Source organism: Rhinatrema bivittatum, chromosome 15 (assembly GCF_901001135.1).
Source record: "Rhinatrema bivittatum chromosome 15, aRhiBiv1.1, whole genome shotgun sequence".
NCBI lineage: Eukaryota > Metazoa > Chordata > Amphibia > Gymnophiona > Rhinatrematidae > Rhinatrema > Rhinatrema bivittatum.
The window spans coordinates 56352122-56374146 of NC_042629.1; the positions used below are offsets into that span (position 1 = coordinate 56352122).

At 44.9% G+C, this 22025-nt stretch overlaps 1 protein-coding gene across 1 annotated transcript in view; it reads left to right on the plus strand.

Annotated features, from left to right (window-relative positions):
• The window catches only part of LOC115077032 (microfibrillar-associated protein 2-like), a 32137-nt gene extending 10562 nt beyond the window's left edge, over positions 1-21575 (plus strand). The window contains exons 2-9 of the mRNA XM_029579181.1: positions 11936-12023; positions 13772-13840; positions 15395-15421; positions 15536-15640; positions 16528-16566; positions 18307-18394; positions 19047-19120; positions 20064-21575. Coding sequence (XP_029435041.1) covers positions 11981-12023; positions 13772-13840; positions 15395-15421; positions 15536-15640; positions 16528-16566; positions 18307-18394; positions 19047-19120; positions 20064-20167 — 549 coding nt within the window. The 5' untranslated portion in view covers positions 11936-11980 and the 3' untranslated portion in view covers positions 20168-21575. The remainder of the gene's footprint in view (positions 1-11935; positions 12024-13771; positions 13841-15394; positions 15422-15535; positions 15641-16527; positions 16567-18306; positions 18395-19046; positions 19121-20063) is intronic.
• The last annotated feature ends 450 nt before the right edge of the window (positions 21576-22025 follow it).

The window sequence follows — 22025 nt, forward strand, 5'->3', positions numbered from 1 at the left end:
TTAATAGTATATCTTAGCTGCTAGATCTTAGACCATTCCTTGAGCTTTCCTAGAAACCTCCTAGGTATGGATATTGTTTAAAATTACCATTTTAGAAGCACAGTTCATATGTATTCCTCACATTAAAAAAGGTGGAAGCATGGCCAGACGACTACCCGTTAGGTTAAAAGGGGAGGTGAAAGAGGCTATTTTAGCCAAAAGAACTTCCTTCAAAAATTGGAAGAAGGATCCATCTGAAGAAAATAGGAAAAAGCATAAGCAATGGAAAGTTAAATGTAAAACATTGATAAGATGGGCTAAGAGAGAACTTGAAAAGAAGCTGGCCGTACAGGCAAAAATTTCTAATAAAAATCTTTAAAAATGTATCCAAAGCAGGAAGCCCGCAAGGGATTTGGGTTGGACCGTGAGATGATCGAGGGGTTAAAGTGGCCCTTAGGAAAGATAAGGCCATCATGGAAAGACTAAATGAATTCTTTGCTTCAGTATTTACTAATGAGTGTTGGGGAGATACCAGTTCCAGAACAGTTTTCAAGGGTGATGATTCAGACGAATTGAACCAAATCACGGAGAACCTGGAAGATGTAGTAGGTCAGACTGACAAACTGAAGAACAGCAAATCACCTTGTCTTAGATGGTATACACCCCAGAGTTCTGAAAGAACTAAAAAATGAAATTTCAGATCTATTACTAGAAATGTGTAGCCTATCATTAAAATCGTCCATTGTACCTTGTGAGGGAGTGTACAGAAAACTCCTTGAAACCACCTTAAGGGACTGGCCACAGCTATCCCCTCCATGTCCTCCTTAAGGATCAGCCCCGCAAGGGATTCTAGGTGAAGTGATGCTCCCTTTACCATATTATAAGGAGCTACAGCCCAGAAGGGTTAGAGAGGCCCCGCAAGCAGGCAGGAAGCCAGGGTATGCAAGGACAACTTAAATTTGAGTTTTTTGCACCCAGCACTGCAAGGTGAGCAGTTTTTTTTCTGTTTTGTTTTGCACTGTTAATACATTTGCACATTTTGGCTGTTTCTTAAGCTATGACTGGCCCACGTTACCATATACGGTGGCAGTACTGGGATCTTCTTGCCTAAGCGGGAAGCACAGGCAGACGCCCACAGATGCAGTAGAACCCCCTACAGACTTCTTTTTTTTCTCTCTTCCTGAGGCCTCATGGTTCCACTCACCCAGCCAACGCACAACAGGCCAAGAGGTCTAGCCCCACCTGTGTAGTCAGGGTTCAAGCAATGAGTAAGGGATGGACAGGCTAGCAGTTTTTTTTTCTTTTGTTGGTTTTTTTCCCCCCTCTCTTTTCTCCAGAGAGATACATAGATTTGAGGCCGCTGGGAAAGCAGGGAAGATGGAGCAAGTGATCCAGACTCTAGCTACAGGGTAGCAGTAACTACAGACTGCCCTACAAATACAAATTGACCTGCAGCAGGTATTGCAAGAACAAGTTATGCAGCAAACCACAGTGTTAACTAGGGTAGCACAGGCTGTACAGACAGCTGTGAGCATGCCACCTCCCTTGTCACCTGTACTACTTAAGAAGACCCCAGGAGAAGACTCCCGACTGTTTCCTGAAAAACTTTGAACGTACAGCTCAGCTGACAAGCTGGCCAGTAGATAGGTGGACTACCTATCTGGGGAATCTACTCACTGGGAATAGTCAATATGCCTTCCAAACCGCTAATCCAGAAAGGAAGGCCACCTACCAGGAAGTAAAGGCTGCTATTCTAGAGAGAGTGGAACTCATCCCAGAAGCCTACGGACAGCAATTTTGGCAGGGAGTTCTGCAAGCTGAAGAAAACCCAAGAAACCTATTTCACAGAATTAAAGATGTTGCTTGGAAGCGGCTGCACTCGGAAGGGAAAACTGGGGTGGAGGTAGCCAAAACGGTTCTGCCGGAACAGTTTCTAGAATGCCAAAACCCAAACCTTATGCTTGAAAAGGTGCTAGAAATAGCGGAGGCTTATTACCAGGCCTGGACTATGCCTGAATCACTACAGTTCCCCAAGAAGCTATTCAACCTGGATAGAGAATGGCAGAATCCTAAGAGCCAGAGCTCCCAACAACCAGTAGCACAAATCCAGCAGGATTTTTCACCTCACGCGGACCGCCATATTTCAGCTGTAAAGAAAGGGGTCATTTTGCCAGAAACTATCCTTGCAGGGAAGATGAGCCAATGGATGTAAAGAACATGCCATTCTGGGTCAGACCAAGGGTCCATCAAGCCCAGCATCCTGTTTCCAACAGTGGCCAATCCAGGCCATAAGAACCTGGCAAGTACCCAAAAACTAAGTCTATCCCATGCTACTGATGCCAGTAATAGCACTGGCTATTTTCTAAGTCAACTTGATTAATAGCAGGTAATGGACTTCTCCTCCAAGAACTTATCCAATCCTTTTTTAAACACAGCTATACTAACTGCACTAACCACATCTTCTGGCAACAAATTCCAGAGTTTCATTGTGCTTTGAGTGAAAAAGAACTTTCTCTGATTAGTTTTAAATGTGCCCCATGCTAACTTCATGGAGTGCCAATTCACATTTACCCGTTCTAGACCTCTCATCATTTTAAACACCTCTATCATATCCCCCCTCAGTCATCTCTTCTCCAAGCTGAACAGCCCTAACCTCTTTAGTCTTTCCTCATAAGGGAGCTGTTCCATCCCCATTATCATTTTGGTCGCCCTTCTCTGTACCTTCTCCATTGCAACTATTATCTTTTTTGAGATGTGGCGACCAGAATTGAACACAGTATTCAAGGTGCGGTCTCACCATGGAGTGATACAGAGACATTATGACATTTTCCGTTTTATTCACCATTCTCTTCCTAATAATTCCAAACATGTTAATGCTATGACCCCCTACTTTTGTAATTTCATGGATGGTCCCAGCTACGAAATCTGTACTTTAATAATTGTGGTTGAGCTGGATGGCGTTCCAACCCAGGAATTAGTGGACTTGGGAGTATGAAAATTCTCATTCAAAGAGCGTTAGTACTGCAGGTCCAGACTGACAACAATAGAGAATTGACCCTGGCATGCATCCATGGGGCTAATGGCAGTATCCAACAAGCCAGATACAACTGAAGACCCTGGTCAGCCAAAACAAAATAGAGGTGGGAGTACTTCCTTGGCTACCCTACCCCATAGTGATATGACGGGACAGTCCAAACTTTAAGAGCTTGTGGGACCAGCTTACTATGGGTTCATCCAGCACAACAATGATGACTTGAGGTTCCAGAACTCTTTCCCTTAGAAGATCCAGACCTGTATCTTAAAGACTCTAAGAGTCCTAAGTCCCGGAGGCAATGTTGACAGGACAAATACAGTTATGTTACAAATTTAGAGGCAAGTGGGAAGGAAAGGTCCTTTACTGGACCAGCATAACAATTATTATTATATATGTTAGCTTTTGGCTAGTCATTGACTCTCAGATCCATCTGAAGAGTCTTGAAAGCTCAGGCATGACATCTTTAGATAATCCTTATGCTGATCCAGTGAAGCATCCAGAGAACAAATCTAGAAAAGTGGAGCTTATATGTAACAACATAAACTCATAGCCCACTCAATAATTCAAATCCAAGCTAACAGCCTCAAGTGTGTCTGTACATCCAAATGTGACATCATTTGGACATCTTAGCTAGTGGGGACCAATCAAATCATGTGAGTGAGAGGTAGTTTGTGACACTTGTAGAGTCTTCCTAGGTCTCTATTAAAAAGACACATCCCTCAGCATAGGTAGAGCTTGTTCTCAGCTCCTCCATGTGGGCTGTTGCTACAGTGATTATGGCCTAGTGCTATAAAAGGCAAAGACCTCTGTTGTAAGTGTGGATTTTGAGGTTTGGAAGAGGAAGGACTATGTCTTTCTTTTTTGTTTGTTTTTCTGTTTCTTTTCCCTTTTTCTTTAATTTGAGAAAGAAGAACCCTAATCTGTTGGAATTGGGGTTTAGAAGACAATGGGAGAAGTTGGTGGTCTTCCCTTTTGCTTAAGGAACATTAGTATTCATGACTATGTTCTTCTGAAGGAAGTTTTAATCCACCCTGCCTTCCTTCTGTTTGGATTTTGAGGACTGGTCCTATTTTTGTTATCTGAATTCCTCCTTTTTAGGAACTAATGTTTGCAGAAGACCTAGGGAGACTGGGACACTCATCCAATGTCCCTGAGGAGAAGAGAGAAAAGTGGCGCCCTGCTGGCGTACATCCACTAAAAATATCCCAGATATTCTGGAGGAGTTGGGAGATAGCATACGGAATGACAAAAGTTGGAAGAGCTGTAAAAAGCCTAAACAAGAATATTTTCACTAAGGTATGACAGACTGGGAATTGAAATGTCACCTGGCCCACCCAAGGATCACATCCAAGTTTTGGGAGAAAGCTTCACAATTGCCCTCTGAAATTGGTAAGGGATCTGGATGGGAAAATCATCTCTCATAAGTGTAGCAAGATATGTCTCTGCCACTGATATTTTTCCCATGTGACATCTTTTTGGAACCTTGCATACTGGGAGCCTCCTCTTTTCATGGCCAGCCCCCAAGGGATTGGTTGGATAGCTCTCCCATACAAAATGTGGTTGGAGCATGTGCAGAGTCTGTCTTCTTCTCCAGTTGATTGACCAAAGAGTCAGAGTAGCTGCTTGGGGTCTCCATTAATACTCCTTGGCAGAGTAGGGGATTTTTGTTATGAGAGGAAGTTTTGAGTGGGTCTCCACTCACTGCTGATAATTGTTTTTGAGAGAATGGAATTTTTGTATAGTTATGACCGTTCCTGATACAAGAAACAGTTTTCTCCCTTATTGGAAGGGCTGGAGGTTGATGGTTGTTGCTTGCCCACGACCAGTCAACAGTGGGTGGAAACTGCTGGAAGCTGTACCATCTGATGAGAGAGGAGTTTTTGGATTTATGTTCCCTTCTAGCACAAACTAGAGGAAGAAGAAACTGTTCCCACCTTTCTTGAGGAGGGTTTTTGCCTGGGCACTGTTTCAGATGAGAGTAGAGTTGCTGTCAAACCGTGCCCCATGAATAAAGAGACTGCCTTTTGTGATTATGATTTCCGTGATGCTCTTTATGATTTTTGCCATACTTGCATGGATTTTGTTTTTTAAACTTAAGTACATTTTTTGAGTTGGACATCACTCCTTTCTGTGTCCGGGGGGGGGGGGGGGTGATTTCATCAGGAGGAACCCTCTATCTGTGATTAAGCTGACAGGTGATTGTGATGGGGTGAAAGCGAGTGACTGTGATACAGATCCTCAGAGATGTATACCTCTTCCCTGCCCGCTCTGTGGCACGATCACTTACTCCAGATATAGAGCCAGGTGTAAATCTACACCAGTTAAGCTGCCAAATTTACATGTGTCAATTGCTTAGAAAATACCAACTTAGCCACATACATTGTGGAGCCGCCCCTGGTCTGCCCCTTTTTTTTTTTACACGTGCAAAATAACTCGTGCACCCTTACTTACACGTGTTTTTTGAGCTTTATAAAATAGCATATGCACGAGTGTTTGCCATTTTTGCGCGTACGTGCCGATATTTATGTGCACAACTCTTTGAAAATTCTCCTTTAAGCATACAGGCTTGTATTGCACCGACACATTTGCCAAACATTATGGCTGTCCCCTGTTTAAACATTTAAATACGATCATAAGAATTTTAAATTTAATATAAACACATCATTAGCAACGAAGGAAGTTCCAAGAAAAGTGATGCCATATGATCAAATTTCTTTGCTTCAAACAATAGCTTGGCAGCAGTGTTTTGTATCAACTGACCGTCTGATGCGTGCTGCAGTACACCCTAAATAAAATGAGCTGAAATAATCTATACATGACAGCACAAAGGCACGAACAACTCCCTCTGCATCTTTCCTTCTCGGTACGTTGTGAAAATGGTGCGAGGTGCGCAGATAAAAGAAAGCCGTTTGCACTTTAGCTGTAACTTGGTTCATGATGGTCAAATTAGCATCCAGGAGGTTGATGCTCAGAATCCATTTAGACAGAGAACTTAAAGGAATCCGCCTACATGGCAAGTTTTGGTATTTTCGGCCTCTTGTCCGGCCAGATTTTAACCGGATGAGCTAAAATCTAGCCAGATAAAAGAAGCATTCTGGGGGTGTAACTTGGAGGAGTTACTTATCCAGCTAACTTATGCTTTTATCTTTCACGCTTTTAGTTTGATTAGATGTCATGTACTGTAAGTGTTACGGTGCTTGTGCGTCTGTTAGCCACTGAGAACTGCAGATTGTGCGGGCTATAAATTGAGCAGATAAAATAAATAAATTCAAACTTATCTGGCTAAGGTTGAGCAGGTCTAAAGTTAGCAGATTATTTTATCCAGTTAACTTTAAACTTATCTGGGCATATTCAGCAGCATGACTGCACCACTGAATATCCCTGCTAAGTTAGCTGGATAAGTCTTAACCGGCTAACTTACTTAGCTTTGTCTGAATATTGACCTCCAGGTGTCTTAATCCGGTCCTTAACAGCAATACCAACCCAGTCAATAGAGAGAGGACTACGCAGTTGATAGCCTCCTTTACTAATCCACAGGGCTTCTGATTTTAAAGGATTTATCTGCAATGTATTTCTATCAGCCAAGACTCAATTGCACCAAGGCAATGGTTTACTGCAGATAAATCCAGAAAGAAAGCAGCTATGAGATTGAAAAGTGGAGGCACCTGTGGACCCAGAGAAACCAGAGATTGGAGGCCAACTCCACCCTATAAAGTACAGTCTGAAAAAAATTATTTAACACACTTTAGTACTAAGCCCCCTAAGGCTCAATTCATATAAATTATTTTGCAACAGTATATGATTAATATTTGTCAAATGCTGCAGTCAGACCTAAAACAAACAATCACTACGTCTGCTTTCATAAGAACATAAGACTTGCCATATTGGGTCAGACGAAAGGTCCATCAAGCTGTTAGTGTAACTGTGTTTAAAAAGGGTTTGGACAAGTTCCTGAAGGTAACCTCCATTAATCATTAAGGTGGACTTGAGGAAATCTATCTTTTAGGATCCTGCCAGGTACTGGTGACCTGGATTGGCCACTGTTGGAAAAAGGATACTGGGCCCGATGGACCTTTGGACTGACCCAGTATGGCAATTATGTTCTATTAGTCTGGTATCCTGTTTCCAACAGGAAACATGGATATCCTCAAGATCACACTTCCTTTATTCGTATAAACCTCTGTGATATCCCTAATCATGTTCTACTGACTGAACAAACAAATAATTTTTTAAAAGTAAATACCGGTGGATCACATGATGCAATGAACAGGGTACAATGTGTATCCTCTCTGCTCTATTTATCTAAAACATTTGTATTCCACAAATCCAATTTCCTAAGCCGCTTACAGTAAAAGCTTTCATAATGCAAATAAAACAATACATTAAAAAATTAAAATAAAGATAAAATAAAAACAAAATCAAATAAATGAAATAAAACTGTGCTAAAGAGAATAAAAATGTTATATCAGTATCCTGAAAGCATCTGCAAAGAGAAAACCTTTGCGTTGTTTCCTAAAAGATTTTATAGATGTCTCTTTTCTTAGACTCTGGCAACCTATTCCATATTGGAGCCATTCCATAGTGTTGCCTCATCCTATTCATCTTTACTTTAAAAATGTTGCCCAATATAACATACCAGAACATTTAGAACCACTCTGGGACTTAGTAGAAATGTAGTTTGATTGATCGGGAAAGATAATGACCTCCAGAGCAGTTAAAAAAAAAAAAAAAGTCGAGGACAAAGGGAAAGCCATGTATCCCAAAAAAGAGGAAGACAGTGCAGTGATGGAGGGTGGACTACCTCATGTGCCATTGGTATTGGAGCTTACGGCAGCAGTAGTTACTGCTCTGGAGCCCAAACTGGAGAAAACTGAGAAAATGTATGATAACTTAGAAGAGGATACCTCAGCAATGACAGTCTTCAAGAACTGAGTACGTGAAGTTGAACAAAGAGTTTCAGGCTTACAAAATGAACTGCAGGCCTCCAGAGGTGAGGTGACGAAGCTGAAAGAATTAGTGTCCAGATATGAGACTGAAACAGAGGAGCTAGAGAATCGATCCTGGAGAATTGATCTGCGCTTCGTAGGCATTCTGGATAATGTGCAATGCGGAGTTAGGCTTTTTATAATCATCTAGTCTGCCCAACAATTTGGATATAGTAATAACTGCCATTCTTATCATCCCTTTCTTCAAGCCTTTAGGGATCTGCAGTGTTTGTCCCTTGCCCTTTTTAATTCATGAACAGTTCTCGTCTTCACCACCCCCTCTGGGAGGGCACTCCAGGCATCCATCACTTTCTCCATGTAGAAAAATATCATGACCTGACCTTAGACAGATCATATCCTTTCCATGGGGAAAAAATAAACAGAGGGAAAGGAGTTCCCTATTTATAAGATCAGTTAGACACTGTGAATACGTGGAGAATTCTGTACCCCCCTTAAGAGGCATCACACGCACGTGTCACATTCTCCAGGATAGATCTCTTGTTAATGAATAGATGCGATTTCCTTAAAGTGACCATGCCAGGTATCTGCTTTATAGGGGTGTCAGATCAGGACTCCGCTTGGATTGAAATGCTCAGGGTAGAGGAGGCCAGTGGAGATCTCCTATTCATTTAGTGAAGGATGATGAATTTCACGCATATTTCGCGAACAAGTGGGAAATGTTTATAGATCGTAATCATGAACGTTTGGTTACCTCCAACCTTTTTTGGGAACATGCAAAACCGGTAATGAGAGGGCAACTAACAGCTTGCACTACAAAAGCAGAAGAGAGATGTGGCTAAAAGGATATTGCTTGGGGAAGTAACTGGAGGAAGATAACATTTGGCAAGCGGGTGTAGTAATGAAAATAGGGAGAAATTTATTGCATTGCAAGTCATCTTAAAATTCCTTGATGCACTAGAGAACAAAGAAAAGAATATAGTTTTAATAAATATAGATTATTCTAATTTGCTAACAAGCCAGGTAGGATGATGGCCTCTTTGATAATTGTGTGGGACCAAGTATGTGGCAGCCCTTACAAACAAGCAAGGGAAATGTGAAAACACAAAGGCATTGCTAACATTTTTCTACAATTCTATAAGGGGTAACCTGGCACAATGTAGTAGATTTCTAACTAAAGAAAATCTCCCAAAATTATCTGAGAAGCAGCTGGAGAAACAAAATGCCTCTCTTAGCAAAAAAGGGCTACAACTATGGGAATCAGGCAAGCAGAGTCATGGAAGACACCTGCACCAGGTGGATATAGTGCAGAATTTTATAACTTTCTGGAGGAGAAAATAAGTAGGAAGAGCTTTTGGGGAAAGTGTTTTCCTTAATGCAACCAACAGAACTTTAATAATAGAAATACCAAGGCCAGGGAAGAATCTTATTTTACTTGGATCATACAAGCCAATTTCACTGTTAAACTCTGATATCAAACTGCTGGCGAAGATTGTGGTGCATGGACCTGCCTTAATCTTACCATCAATAATTTCAGACACTCAGACAGGGTTAGCAAGACAAAGATACCCAGTGATGGCTATGATTAAAGTTTTGGCAGCTATGGAAACTTGGAAGCAGTCAAACATTGAATCTCTGTTGGTTAGGGTTGATGCTCCCTCATATTGGTACTGGTGGCACTTACATCACAATATTATGAGGATGGAAAATCCTAGACAGCAAGTCTCTTCTAGATATTTGGGAGCTCCATATTCAATGTTTGCCAACAAGGGTTCACGGTGTGATTCTTAACTCTACATCGGTGTAACACGTTAGATGGATAAGTGTATAATGTAAAAGTAGAGTCCCTCAGACTGAATGGGGAAGGGGTGGATTGGAGGGGAAACGGTTTAGCGAGGGAAGTTCTTGTTACCTGGCCTTGCTCTGCGGGGAGAAAATGTAAATTGTATAGAATGTATAAACTGGTACATAAGAAACAAATGTGCGCTGGAAATGTGACTTTATTCAACAAAAAATGTTTAAACATGAAAGAAATAACCGCATCACTGCATATGTACAAGGACTTGGAGAGAATTCTTGAGCCCATGTGTTCTCACTTAGTCTGATGAGTTTGCCTGGAGAAAATTCCCTTTGTCTCCATGGAAAAATTCCTAATGAGCTGATTTTTAAATTAACACGGCAGTAAGGTGACCACCTTTCCTGGTTACCACATCACACGAGTGTATCCAGAACCTGAACAGCATCTGTAAACGTCTACGGGAGAAACGAGAAAGGTGATGCAGGAAGTTGGGGGGTAGCTCCTTTAGCATAGTTTAAATATTCCTGTTGGTGACTTGGATCCAGAGCTGCTTGGAAATAGGCTGTAGAGAACAACAGGGAGTGTGGAGCCTTCAAGGACAGGGATCCCAGGATGGACCTGCATGACTTGTGTTGGCCACTGTATCTGTGTTTATCTTGTACTGTGCAGCCGGGGCCTGGTCCATGGGGGAGGGCGTTTGCCTAGGGTGCTGAATACTCTTGCACCAGCCCTGGTAGCAGATTTAAGACAAATTTAAGAGAGCATTAAGCTGAGGAATTTTGTTAGGATTTGTGGGCATGTGGGCCCTGGGCCGAGGTGAGAGATGGTACCGCCCATGGGGAGGAGCCCCGTGAGCCTGTCGGGAGGTGAGGTCTCAGCTGTGAGGTGCGTAGAGCAACAGGTGCTGGAGAGAGAGGTGAGAGCAGAGGAAGCTAGAGAGAGTGACCCCTAGTGGTGGAGTCACTAAACATCAGCGCAGGGGGCTGACGTCGGTACTAACTTGAGAGTCCTTGAAACTTTATTAGAGAAGTAGAGTGACATTGCCCGTGGAGTGGGGAGTGTGGCAGAAAGACACACAGGTGCTGGGGAGCCTCAGGGTCTGTGAAGTGGGGTATACCCATGGAGAAGTCCTCTGTAGTGAAGGTACAGCAATGGTCCGCAGAGCAGGATACACCGATGAGTGTACCTATGTAACAATGGTATAGCAATGATCCACAGAGCGGGGTACTCACTGTAGCAGAGTAAAGTTCCAGAGAAGGCCTGGGGAACGGGACAGGCAGAAGTCCTAGGTGGAAGGCCCTCCGAGGAGTGGACAGCCAAAGACAGGAAGGGCCCCCAAGGAGTGGATACCCGGAACGTCTCAGGCCACGGAAGCAGGAGCTGGAACAAGAGACTGAAGCGAGTGAAGCGGATTCAGCAATGAGGGAACTTGTTGCCGTCGATAGGCAGGGCCAGCCGGCTTAAGAGTCCTTGAAGAATGACGTCATCTGAGGGGGATGTCCCCAAGGTTCCCGCCATGACGTGCATAAGTCTGGCCATGTAGCGCGCATGCCTAAAGGGCTCTGAGGGCAAGATGGCGGTCATCAGCATCCACGCCGTCCAGGGGGGCCCGGGAACCGGGGCGTGTAGGCCAGCAATAGCTGGCGGAGGCCGCAAGTCAACCCAGAGGAGTCAGTGTAGTCAAGCAAGAGGTGAGCAACAGCAGTTGCAGCCGATGGCGACCGACGGGCGTAACAAATTTGTTGCCAGAGGATGTGGTGAAGGCTGACAAATTTAGCCAGAGGATGTGGTGAAGGCTGACAAATTTAGCCAGATTTTAAGAAAGGTTTTGGATAAGTCTCTGGTGGACAGGTCCATTAATAATTATTATTATTGGCCAGACAGAGTTGGGAGATCGTCACCTCTTACTTCAGGGAGTGGGAGTGGATCTCCCTATTAGGACATGCCATATACTTCTATGTGACCCAGACTGGCCACTGCTGGAGATAGCATTCTGGCCACGATGGACCATTGGTCTAATCCAGCTTGGCATGTCTTATGTTCCCATAATATGCCACGGGCAGAGTGCCATTTACAAATTTAAAGAATGATAATATTAAAGAGAAATGCAATTGTGAATTTAATTCCCCCTAAGTCAACTGACTCCTGATGACCTCTTCCTTTCTTCTGGTCTTTCCCCAGGACTTTCCAGGATTCATCCAGCTGCTTCCTCCCTGCTCCTCAGCCATGAGTGCCAGGGCTGTGTCTCTTGTCCTGCTGTCACTACCAGGCAAGTGCTGAGAAGTTGAATCTTTATTTTTATAGGGCTTTTGGCATTGCCGATGGGACAAATTCTCAGTCTTGATCTAACATGCATGACTATAAATATCAAAGATGATATCTATTTCATTTGTAAACCACCTTTCTAAAATAGCTCGTGGGAAATTACATTTAACATCTTAAAACAATAGAATCAATCTCAACAATTATTCAGCATTATAAATGTATCACATCACACGCATTTTCCATATATTTATATGCTGCATATACTCTGCTGTATGCGGCTTACAGTAAGAACGCTCACAAATCATTGTACATAAAACAATAAACTAAAACAAAGTATAAAGCAACATAAAAATTGTAAAATTATCAAATAGCATGTGATAACCATCAAAACCTGTCTTTAAATTCCTCAAATCTTCATTAAAGCAAACTATTAAAGCATCAATCAATTAAAGTAACAAAAAAATCCTCTCAATAATATGAAATCCAATACAATGAAATAAAATTTACAATAAATAATTCTTCTAAACTTTTCTTAAAAAACAAAACAAAACAAAAAACAAGGGTACTTAAAACATATTCTGAATGCTTGATAGTTTTCAATGCCTGTCTAAAAATCTAAAGATCAGGTCATAAGCATTTCTCCAGACATGAAAAAGCTCTACCACTGGTTCCATTAATTTTATCTCCTTTGGTAATGGGACACAGAGCAAATCCTCTTGAGCCGACTGTAATGATTGATATAGACAGGGAATGTAGCTTACGGGCGGCGTTCGTTTACATATAGCAGGCCTAAGGTATGCGGCGCTTTACAGGAGGAGTTAATATTTCAAACTGGATGCAATATGAAAGCCAGTGTAAAGCTTTGAGAACCGTAAATGTGAAAAAAAAAAATATTTATCACGTTATGAAGAGAATAAAAAAAACAAACCAAAAACCTGACAGCCAGGGAGATTTCTGCCACGCTTAAAAGTTCTGCCCCTTCTGTTTTGTTTTTTTCTTGAAGAAAGGGGATTGAGCTAACTCTCCTGTTACTAGAACTCATGAAAGAGAAACGCAAACACCCAGCTCTCATTTGGAAGGTACCCTTGTTCATCTCAGCATTTCTGAATGACATCTTTTATTTTATGACTTTCTGTTCTTTTGTAAAGGTTTTTTGTGTCTTCATTAATCTTTGTTTGGTCAGCCCCACCAGTGTCTAATTATCATCAGAACTGCAGGCAAGTTCCATGTACTGTATGTATGTAATTGTATATATATATAGTAAATAATTTGCTCTCGGTTAAACTCCTTCTGCTACTTTCTCTTCTGCTCCCAGTTGTGCACTTCCCTGTTTTATTGTAACTGCAATATTCTAACCATGCACTTGTTATAGTTTTTTGTATTTCTCTGTGTTTTTCACACCCTGTTAAATGTAAACCGGCATGATGTGATACCTGTCATGAATGCCGGTATAAAAAAAACACTAAATAAATAAATATATACATATGAAAATACTCTCTCAAAACAGAAGCATAGCAGTAATTATAAAAAAAAAAAAAAAAGTATAAACATAAGAAACTGTTAATAAAAAAAAGATATCAGGACAAAAACAAAAGAGAAATGTGGAGGAAGACTCAGAGAAAGTAATACAGGCAATAAACAAGCGAGCTAGGATTTTGAAGAATCTACTTTTCTCTGCTGCTGATATGTTTCTAATTGTGGTTTCTAGGACAGGCACCTCCACTTTAACGTCCTCTCTCTTTTTCTTTCTAGCTGCAATTCTGGCCCAGTATAGATGGCCATCTTATCCTTATCCGGAACTGGGGATGCACTATGATGAAAGTAAGCTGTAAGACCGAGCTTGGAGTGCACAGGGGCGTTGGGTGATTGAGGAGCATGTGAAGGGTCTCTCCCCAGCTTGCTTTTTACGCCCCACTGTACTCACTGCTTGCAGATGTTTAGGGGAGCAAAACTAGCCAGTGATGCTGGCATCTGATGAGGCAAGTCAAGCTCTTCATCATGGTGTTTAATCACTGAAGACGGTATCCGTTCCAGGAGCCAGCTGAGGCTGGGGATCCTGTCCCTGGCAGGGAGGTGCACCAGCATCGCCTTCTGGCTTTGCTCTGCAGGGAGAAAATTTTAAATTGTAGAGAATGTATAAACTGTGTTACATAAGAAACACATGTGCACGGGAAATGTGACTTTATTCAATAAAAATATGTTTAAACATGAAAGGAAATAACCGCGTCACTGCATATGTACAAGGACGGTGTCAGGTTGCACAGGTTCTGCTCTGTAGCCCCAGACCATAAGAGTTGCTGCCATGATGGCTCGTCGGGGGGGCGTTCAAAGGGCTGAAAACGGCAAAAATCCCCAGGTGCTGTGAATGAAGCCGCAGAGTAGTGTAGCCCGCGTCAGAGCAAGTTCTGATTGAGCTGGAAGCCCAGGGGAGCAAAAAGAAGTTGGTATATAGAAACAGAGAAATGACGGCAGAAGAGGACCAAACGGTCCATCCAGTCTGCCCAGCAAGCTTATGGTAGGGTAGCTGCCGCGCCGTACAGATCACCCCCATAGTTTTCAGTTTCCCAGACCGTAAAAGTCAGGGCCCTTGTTTATTGCTGCCCGAGTCCAATTCCCCGTTACCTCTTTGCCGTTGATTAGTTAAGGATATTATCAGCTGCATCAGCAAGTTACCCCTATGCTTATTTGTTTTCCCAGACTGTAAAATTCAATGTCCTGGTTGGTTGCTGACTGAATCTAATTCCCCTTTACCTCTTTTCCCCCTGTCATCGAAGCAGAGAGCACTGATGGAGTTGCATCACCAGTAACAAGGTTTACTGGTTAAGGGTAGTAACAGCCACACCTGCAAGTTATCCCCATGCACTCTTTTCTTTATTTCCATCCTCAAGCCTTTAGGGATCCACATCCCATGCCCCTTTGAATTCTTTCACTGTTTTTGTCTCCATCACCTCCTCCAGAAGGGCATTCCAGGCATCCACCTCCCTCTCCATGAAGAAATATTTCCTGACTTGGGTTCTGCGTTGTCCTCCCTGGAGTTTAATTTCGTGACTCCTAGTTCTACTGATTTCTTTCCAATGGAAACCTGTAAAACCGTTCCAGCTCCCGCGCGGGAAGCTCCTGCGAGCCCGTGCAGAGCGTTGCTCCCCAAACTGTCACTTGTCGGAGCGGTAATATACCCGACGGGCTGCATCAGAGGCAGGACGACGGTCCGGGGGTCGCTGCAGTCGGGTCAGCGCCAATACCTCCTTGTTACAACGAGGCGGCAGGAGCAGAGGCTGAATATACGCCTAGCGATTTCCAGGGAGAGAATGTACCCTTGTTACTGCAATATCTGTGCTACAAGTCTAATGGTTTTTATTATTCTCTGTTTTTAAGGCACACAGTACTTCTACGATTATCAAGGTAAGGGGAGACCCGTTCAGGGTGGGCAGCGACTTGAGGCTTAATCGGTGCTCTCTCAGTGGGGTCTCATCTGACATTTTTTCAGGCCATGATTTGTTTTTCTCTTTTTCACAGAAGTGACCCCAAACCCCATCGAGCAGCAGCAACAGGGGAAGTACCAGTATCAACCCCAGCAACAGCAGCAAATCCTAGAGCAGTATCTCCCGGATCCCACCCTCGGTAACCGTCATGCTCCCGGGCCGTTCCTCGCTTTCCCTGGCAGTCAGATCAGCAGCAAGGGAAGCAGGCTGGCAGCCAGGGGACACAATAAACACGCACTCCCAGTCTCTGCAGCTGCTGCTCCTCCTCTGTCTCATGTGCTTCCTGATTACACAGGAAAGTGCACAGCGTGGGGGGGGGGAAATGCTCACCTTGTCCATGCCCTGCCGCCTTGCCATCGTATCGTGCCCCGAGAAACCAAAAGGGACCTGAAGGCTAGGAGAGGGATAGGAACATGGGGAAATTGAAGATAACATTGGGAAGGGGAGAGATGGAGAAGAACTTAAGGGAAGGGAGGCGGGGGGGGGGGGGGGGAGAGGGAGAAATCCATGGGCAGGAGGCTATGAAGTGGTCCCTGGCATGCGAGAGGAACGTTGGGGAAGATGAGAGGTACCTGAGGAAGAAGGGGGAGGGGGAGAGAGAGTCGGAGAAGAACCTTTGGGAAGACTGAAATGGGAAGGGGTAGGTGGAGAGGAACCCAGAAGGAGCAGGAGGGAAGATAAGCATATTGAGGGGGGAGGAAGGGAGGTGTGGGGGGGGGGAGGGAACGATGATGCATTGAACCCCATCATCTGCACCCCCCCTTTTTAAAATCCTCGATCTACCCATGTGGGCCTTATGAGCAGCACAGTCCTTGTACCCCTAGCTAATAGTAAATTATTTGTCACTGCTGGAGCATCACTCCTCAGCGTCACATCCTATTGAAGAGTCACTGACAAAGATGGACGTAATGCTAACCCTTAATATTTTCTACTTTCTTTTTTGGTAATATTTTATTAACACTTCTCAGATGAGAAGGTTTCTTTCAACCTCCATCTTTAAAATGCTCTCTCATCCTTCTCTTTCAGATTTGCCTGAAACGGAGCCCACAGAACCTGGACCTCTCGGTATGATCAAAGCACGACTACACAGACTGATTCCTCTGAAATTTAATGTTTCTCTGCCATTGCGCCAGTGGCAGACCCTTTACCCCCCCTGTACTGCTCATTAGTTATTATACGTAAGTAGCTAGCCAAGAAGAGAATTAAAACATCTCGCCATGCCCAAGACCGTTCATGTCTCGCTCATCCTGAGATCTGTGAGTGAGAGAGATTTCCATGCTTTATCTCCATTATATGCATAATCTAGGTTAGGAATATTCATGGTGGTCCTTGAGGACCGGTGTTGGCCACCCCTGTGCTATTACGTCTCCCTGCTTCACAGTGATTTGCTTTACTTCCTCTCAAAGTACGTTTCCTGAGTAGGGTGTTTCCACGATACCCTTATCGGTAAAGACCAAAGCAAATAATTCATCATTTAGTTCTTCTGCTATGGCCTTGTCTTTTCCCAGTGCCCCTTTTACCCCTTGAACATCTAGTGGCCTGACCAACTCCCTTACAGACCTCTTGCTTTGAATATACTTGAAAAGGTTTTTATTTTGCGGTTCTGCCTCTCTGGCAAGTTTCTTTTCAAATTCCCTTTTGACCTGGCTTATTAATAGAAATATGTCAGAAAAAGAACAGATGCCCTATCTAGTCTGCTCATTCACACCAACTAGTCCATTTATTTTTAATTATCTCTTTATTAAATTTTCCAAATAAAAATCAAGAATTGACTCCAGAAATACAAAGAAACTAAGGATTTTAGGAATAAAATTCATAAGCAATATGGCCATCTCCGTGTACAGTAGCAAGGAGCGCCGGCAGGCCAGGCAAAGGCAGAGACAGGGAGGGAAAGTCAGTTTGCAAAGAGATGAGGCTTTGCAGACGTGAGATCCATCAGCACCGGACGTGCAGAGGCGCCTAGACAATCTCTGCGTACAGCAGCGATGACATTAACAGTCTTCGTGGAACTGTCATAGATTAGGAACCACGCAGTCGCTTATCTTCGTTATCTAATGCTTGCTATCCTGGTCACCCCCCTCTGCCTCTGCGAGGGGGCTATCTTTTGGTGGCAAAGCTTTCACCAGAGAAATTTTACTGGACCCTTCCCATACCCAGCAAAGTAGCACTGAACTCCCGAATTGTTGTACATAGCTCCTGGGATGCAGCATTGATGCTTTCAGCTAATCTTGCTTCTTGCTATCTGGCCTGCCTTTGCGCACCTTCCTAGTCTCTGAGTGGATAGCCCTCCCATCTGGTTGTCACAGTGGCCTGTACCTGCTCTTCCCTGGTGAAGACTTACGCCGCCAGCTGCTCTGCAAGGACATCCATGGAGGTCATTATTTCACTCCTCCTCGTGGCCAGCAGTGGCCTCTTTGGTGGCAGGGGACCCGTCACCCCCAGAGTTGGGCGATGTCTTCACCCACGTGTGATCGAGCTCCTCATTCTCCTCTTGTGAAGAATCCATTGGCTCACTGAACAGCATTAGTGATGCATCCTGCAACCCTTCTGCTGCATTTGTAAAAAATAAATTGTCCTGCTCCTGCTGCCAAGCCCTCCCTCACCGCGTCCATCTCTGCTTGCATTAAGCTTTGGTTGTTAACTTTTCAGCCATTGACTGCTCTGTAATCGTACGGGGTCGTGTGTCTCGGTAACGACAACAAAGAACACGGCGTACAAATTAAAATCAAGTATTACTCGAAAATGTCTGCGCCTCCTTTATGGAAGCAACCGGTTAACGTGCATTCCGGTCTCTTCTTCCCCCAGACTGCCGGGAAGAGCAGTACCCCTGCACCAGACTGTACTCGGTTCACAAGCCCTGCAAACAGTGCCTGAACGAGATCTGCTTCTACAGGTAAGCCCTGGATCAAACGGCTCGCTACGGGGATGGGCAGGTGCGATGTCAGAGACCCTGGGACCAGGGTAATGCTAAGAACGTCAGTCAGAGGGGCAAAGGTGACACCGTGAGCGAGCGTCATGGACTGGGGGCTAGGATGTCATGGGACAGACTTAAGCATCTAAACATTTTACTAACTCCAAGGGCACGCTGCTGTGGGGATGGGTGCCATGGGTGGGAATGTCACTTTGGCCATAAGAACATCCTGTTTCTCCCCTGCTGAAAAAAACCCCCCAACAAAATGTAATACTATTGAGGTCACTGGTTTCAGCCAATCAGATGGCTTGGAATCTAACATTCAGTTTGGTCACTGGTTTCAGCCAATCAGATGGCTTGGAATCTAACATTCAGTTTGGTCACTGGTTTCAGCCAATCAGATGGCTTGGAATCTAACATTCAGTTTGGTCACTGGTTTCAGCCAATCAGATGGCTTGGAATCTAACATTCAGTTTGGCTTATAATAAGTGGTCTCACTGCAGTTCCTGTGCCCACATCTCACCAGCAGTGAGGGCCTGGTAGCCTCTGTCTCTCTGGGGCAAGATGAGGGGGGGGTAGGACTTTCAGGAAGAGGGTTGCCTCTTTTTTTCATGCATGGCATTTTATCTTCCAGCCTTCGCCGCATGTATGTCATTAACAAGGAGATCTGTGTACGCACGGTGTGTGCTCATGAGGAGCTGCTCAGAGGTAAGAGGCACCAGCAGCCATGCCCTGCTGCTGGACTAACCCCCCCATATCCTCCCCCTTTTACCGCAACTTGCTCTGGACACGTTAACATCACACCCCCTGATGATGCAGCATCACAAAAACGACAACTAAGCCACACGCTACATTGTGCTAGTCATTGGCACTAGCAGTGCTCGGGTCTGCAGGCATTAGTACCCCGTGATGCCCTGGATAAAACTTTACATTTGCTACCACGAGACCAGCCCAGTGGATCCCTTGGCCTCAGTCTATCAGGGATTTGCAGCACAGTCGGTGCTAGCACACAGTCTCTTACATATGTGTAACAGCTGTTCTTCAGGCGCACACTGGTGCTTGCGCCACATCTGGTCCTCGCATACCGACCATCCGGTGCTCATGTTGCATTTGACCCTCTCATGCGCTCGTCACAGCCATTTCACAAGTGCTCTCTCTCTCTCTGGTGCTCATGCCACAGCTGATCCTCACACACTGTCTCTCTATGGTGCGTGCTCCATTTTCAGTCCTCACACCCAGACTCTCTGGTGCTTGCATCACGGCCGGATTTTGTGTGCTGCTCTCTCTGGTTCTCGCGCAGTTTTTTTTTTTTTTTATGCTTGTGCCACAGCTGGATTCTCAGTTTCTCTGGTGCTTGTGCCATAGCTGGTCCTCATGCGTGTGCTCTCTCTCCCCCTCCGGTGCTCCTACTACAGCCAGTGTTCATGCACTCTTGTGTCACAATGAGTCCTCGTGTGCTCTCTCTTACACCGCTGCCAGTTCTCATGCACGCTCTCTCTCTCTCTCTTGCTCAGCTGGTCCTCATACGATCTCTCTCAGATGCTCACATTGCATCTAGTCCTCATGTGTTCCCTCTTTCTCTCGCTCTGTGGCTCATGGCGTGGCCAGTCCTCCCACACTCTGGCGATTTTTTTTTTTCTCCTGTCTGCAGCGGACCTTTGTCGTGACAAGTTTTCCAAGTGTGGGGTGATGGCATCGAGCGGCCTCTGCCAGTCCGTAGCCTCCTACTGTACCAAGAGCTGTGGTGGCTGCTAGAGGTCGCAGTAGTGAGGCGAGCAGGTGCTGCGGGCCACACCTTGGAACCCGAAACATTCCCGATGGGCTGTGATGCCGAACTCCACTTCGCACTAGTCTATCCAAAGGTGCTGGGAGAAAACCTGGCCATGAGATTTTGTGTGCACATATGATAGGATTTTTATAATTTTTTATTACATTCATTGTTATTTTTAGTATGTTATTGTACTGTAGGGGCTTGACTGACCTGGACTAAGTTGGGTATTCTGACCCCTTTTTGGACCTGGTCTGGTGGAGGGAACAGATGAATGGACTTGCTCAGTTGGTAGCCCCCCCATTCCTCCTACACTTGCCCATGCAATCCATCTGTGCCCCCAGTCCGTCCCGTCCCCCCCCGACTCTTGCCCATTCAATCCCCCTGCACCCCAATTCCTTATCTCCCCCTTGCCTGCTGATTCTATATCCCCCTCTGCCCCATAGCCCAATCCTAATTTCAATTCCTATGGTTTCTCTGTCCTCAGAAGGATGCTGCAATTGTTATTTTGAAGGCGAAAGTCTCTTAAAATTAAAGCTCCACCTCCGCAGGGGCTCTTGTAATGGCCTTTACCATCATAGAACTTTGACACTCGTCCCAGAGGGCCGGCACCTCCTCTTATGGAGGCTCAGCCTAAACTGGATCATTGTGCAGTTCATGGCGGCGCTTAAAACACCCAGGATGAGACACTGGGCTTTCCAGCCACTACTCTCAGTCTGATCTCGTGCCCCAGTTCCCGCTGGTGCTAGTGGTCCTGCTTCCATCTGAAAAGCAGCACTGGCTAAAGTCTCCCTGAAGCAAGGAATAAACATGGGGGAGGGAGAACATTTTCTTGTCAAAGCAATGGCTGTTTTTAGGGGTTGAAAAGTTGCCAGGACACAACTGAAAGTGAGCATGGGGCCAGAACCCATCAGCATTTCTACAGGAAGCCAGTGCTTTTCTCCCCTCTCTATCTACTGCCCATGGCCCCTATAGTCTGGGACCCCCATTCCTCAGTTCTTTGTCACATCGAGCTTGGCCAATCTCTTCTGCTGGGTGCCTCATGTCACAGTGAACATGGGTACGCGTGCCCGCACCTATCATAGGACCCCCTGAGATTACTTGCCTGCTTTACCCCTTGGCTCCCGTTGATCCCAGTCACCTTTACCTGCTTTGACATTTCCCCTCCCCTATTCAGTCTCTTGGGTCACAGACAGCCTGGGGGACCATCGCCTATTCGGCCCCTCATGTTACAGGGAGCTGGGGCACCAAGTCTCACCTGTTCACCCCCCTTGTGCCATTGCTGAACCCAGGCGCCCTTACCTGTTTGGGTCCTTGTGGCTGTGGGAGCCTCTTTATGGTTCTTTTGCTGTGTTTAGAGGATTCACATTTGATGTATTCCTGTATAACCTGACATTCTCGTCACATTTACTGTATTGAGTAACTTTTTTTGTACAAAACCAAGTAGAAGATAAAGTCTTGAAACAAGGTGAGTGTTTGCGTTTGTGTTCCCCGGGCCTTGGCGTAGATTAAACTGACCTACCCAGCAATGTATATCAGAGCACAGAGAGGGTCAGGGCATGGCTCTGTCGCACTGCAGGCAATGGAGGCGAGGAAAGCGCATAGACACACAATGCCTATGGGAACCGCGGACCGTAGCAACTAACTCCAGCAACAAATTCATGGAAAATTATTTTCTTTTCATGAATTTCCTTTTAATGTCATCCAAGGAGGTATTGCCCCTTCTCCCCACGGCCAGTCCAGCACTGCTGAGTGGAACAGGGAGATTATAAGGGGGGGGGAGGTTGGAGACTGAGTCCAGGTAGGGAAAAGGCCAGGAAGGGGGGTACAGACATGGGCAAAGAC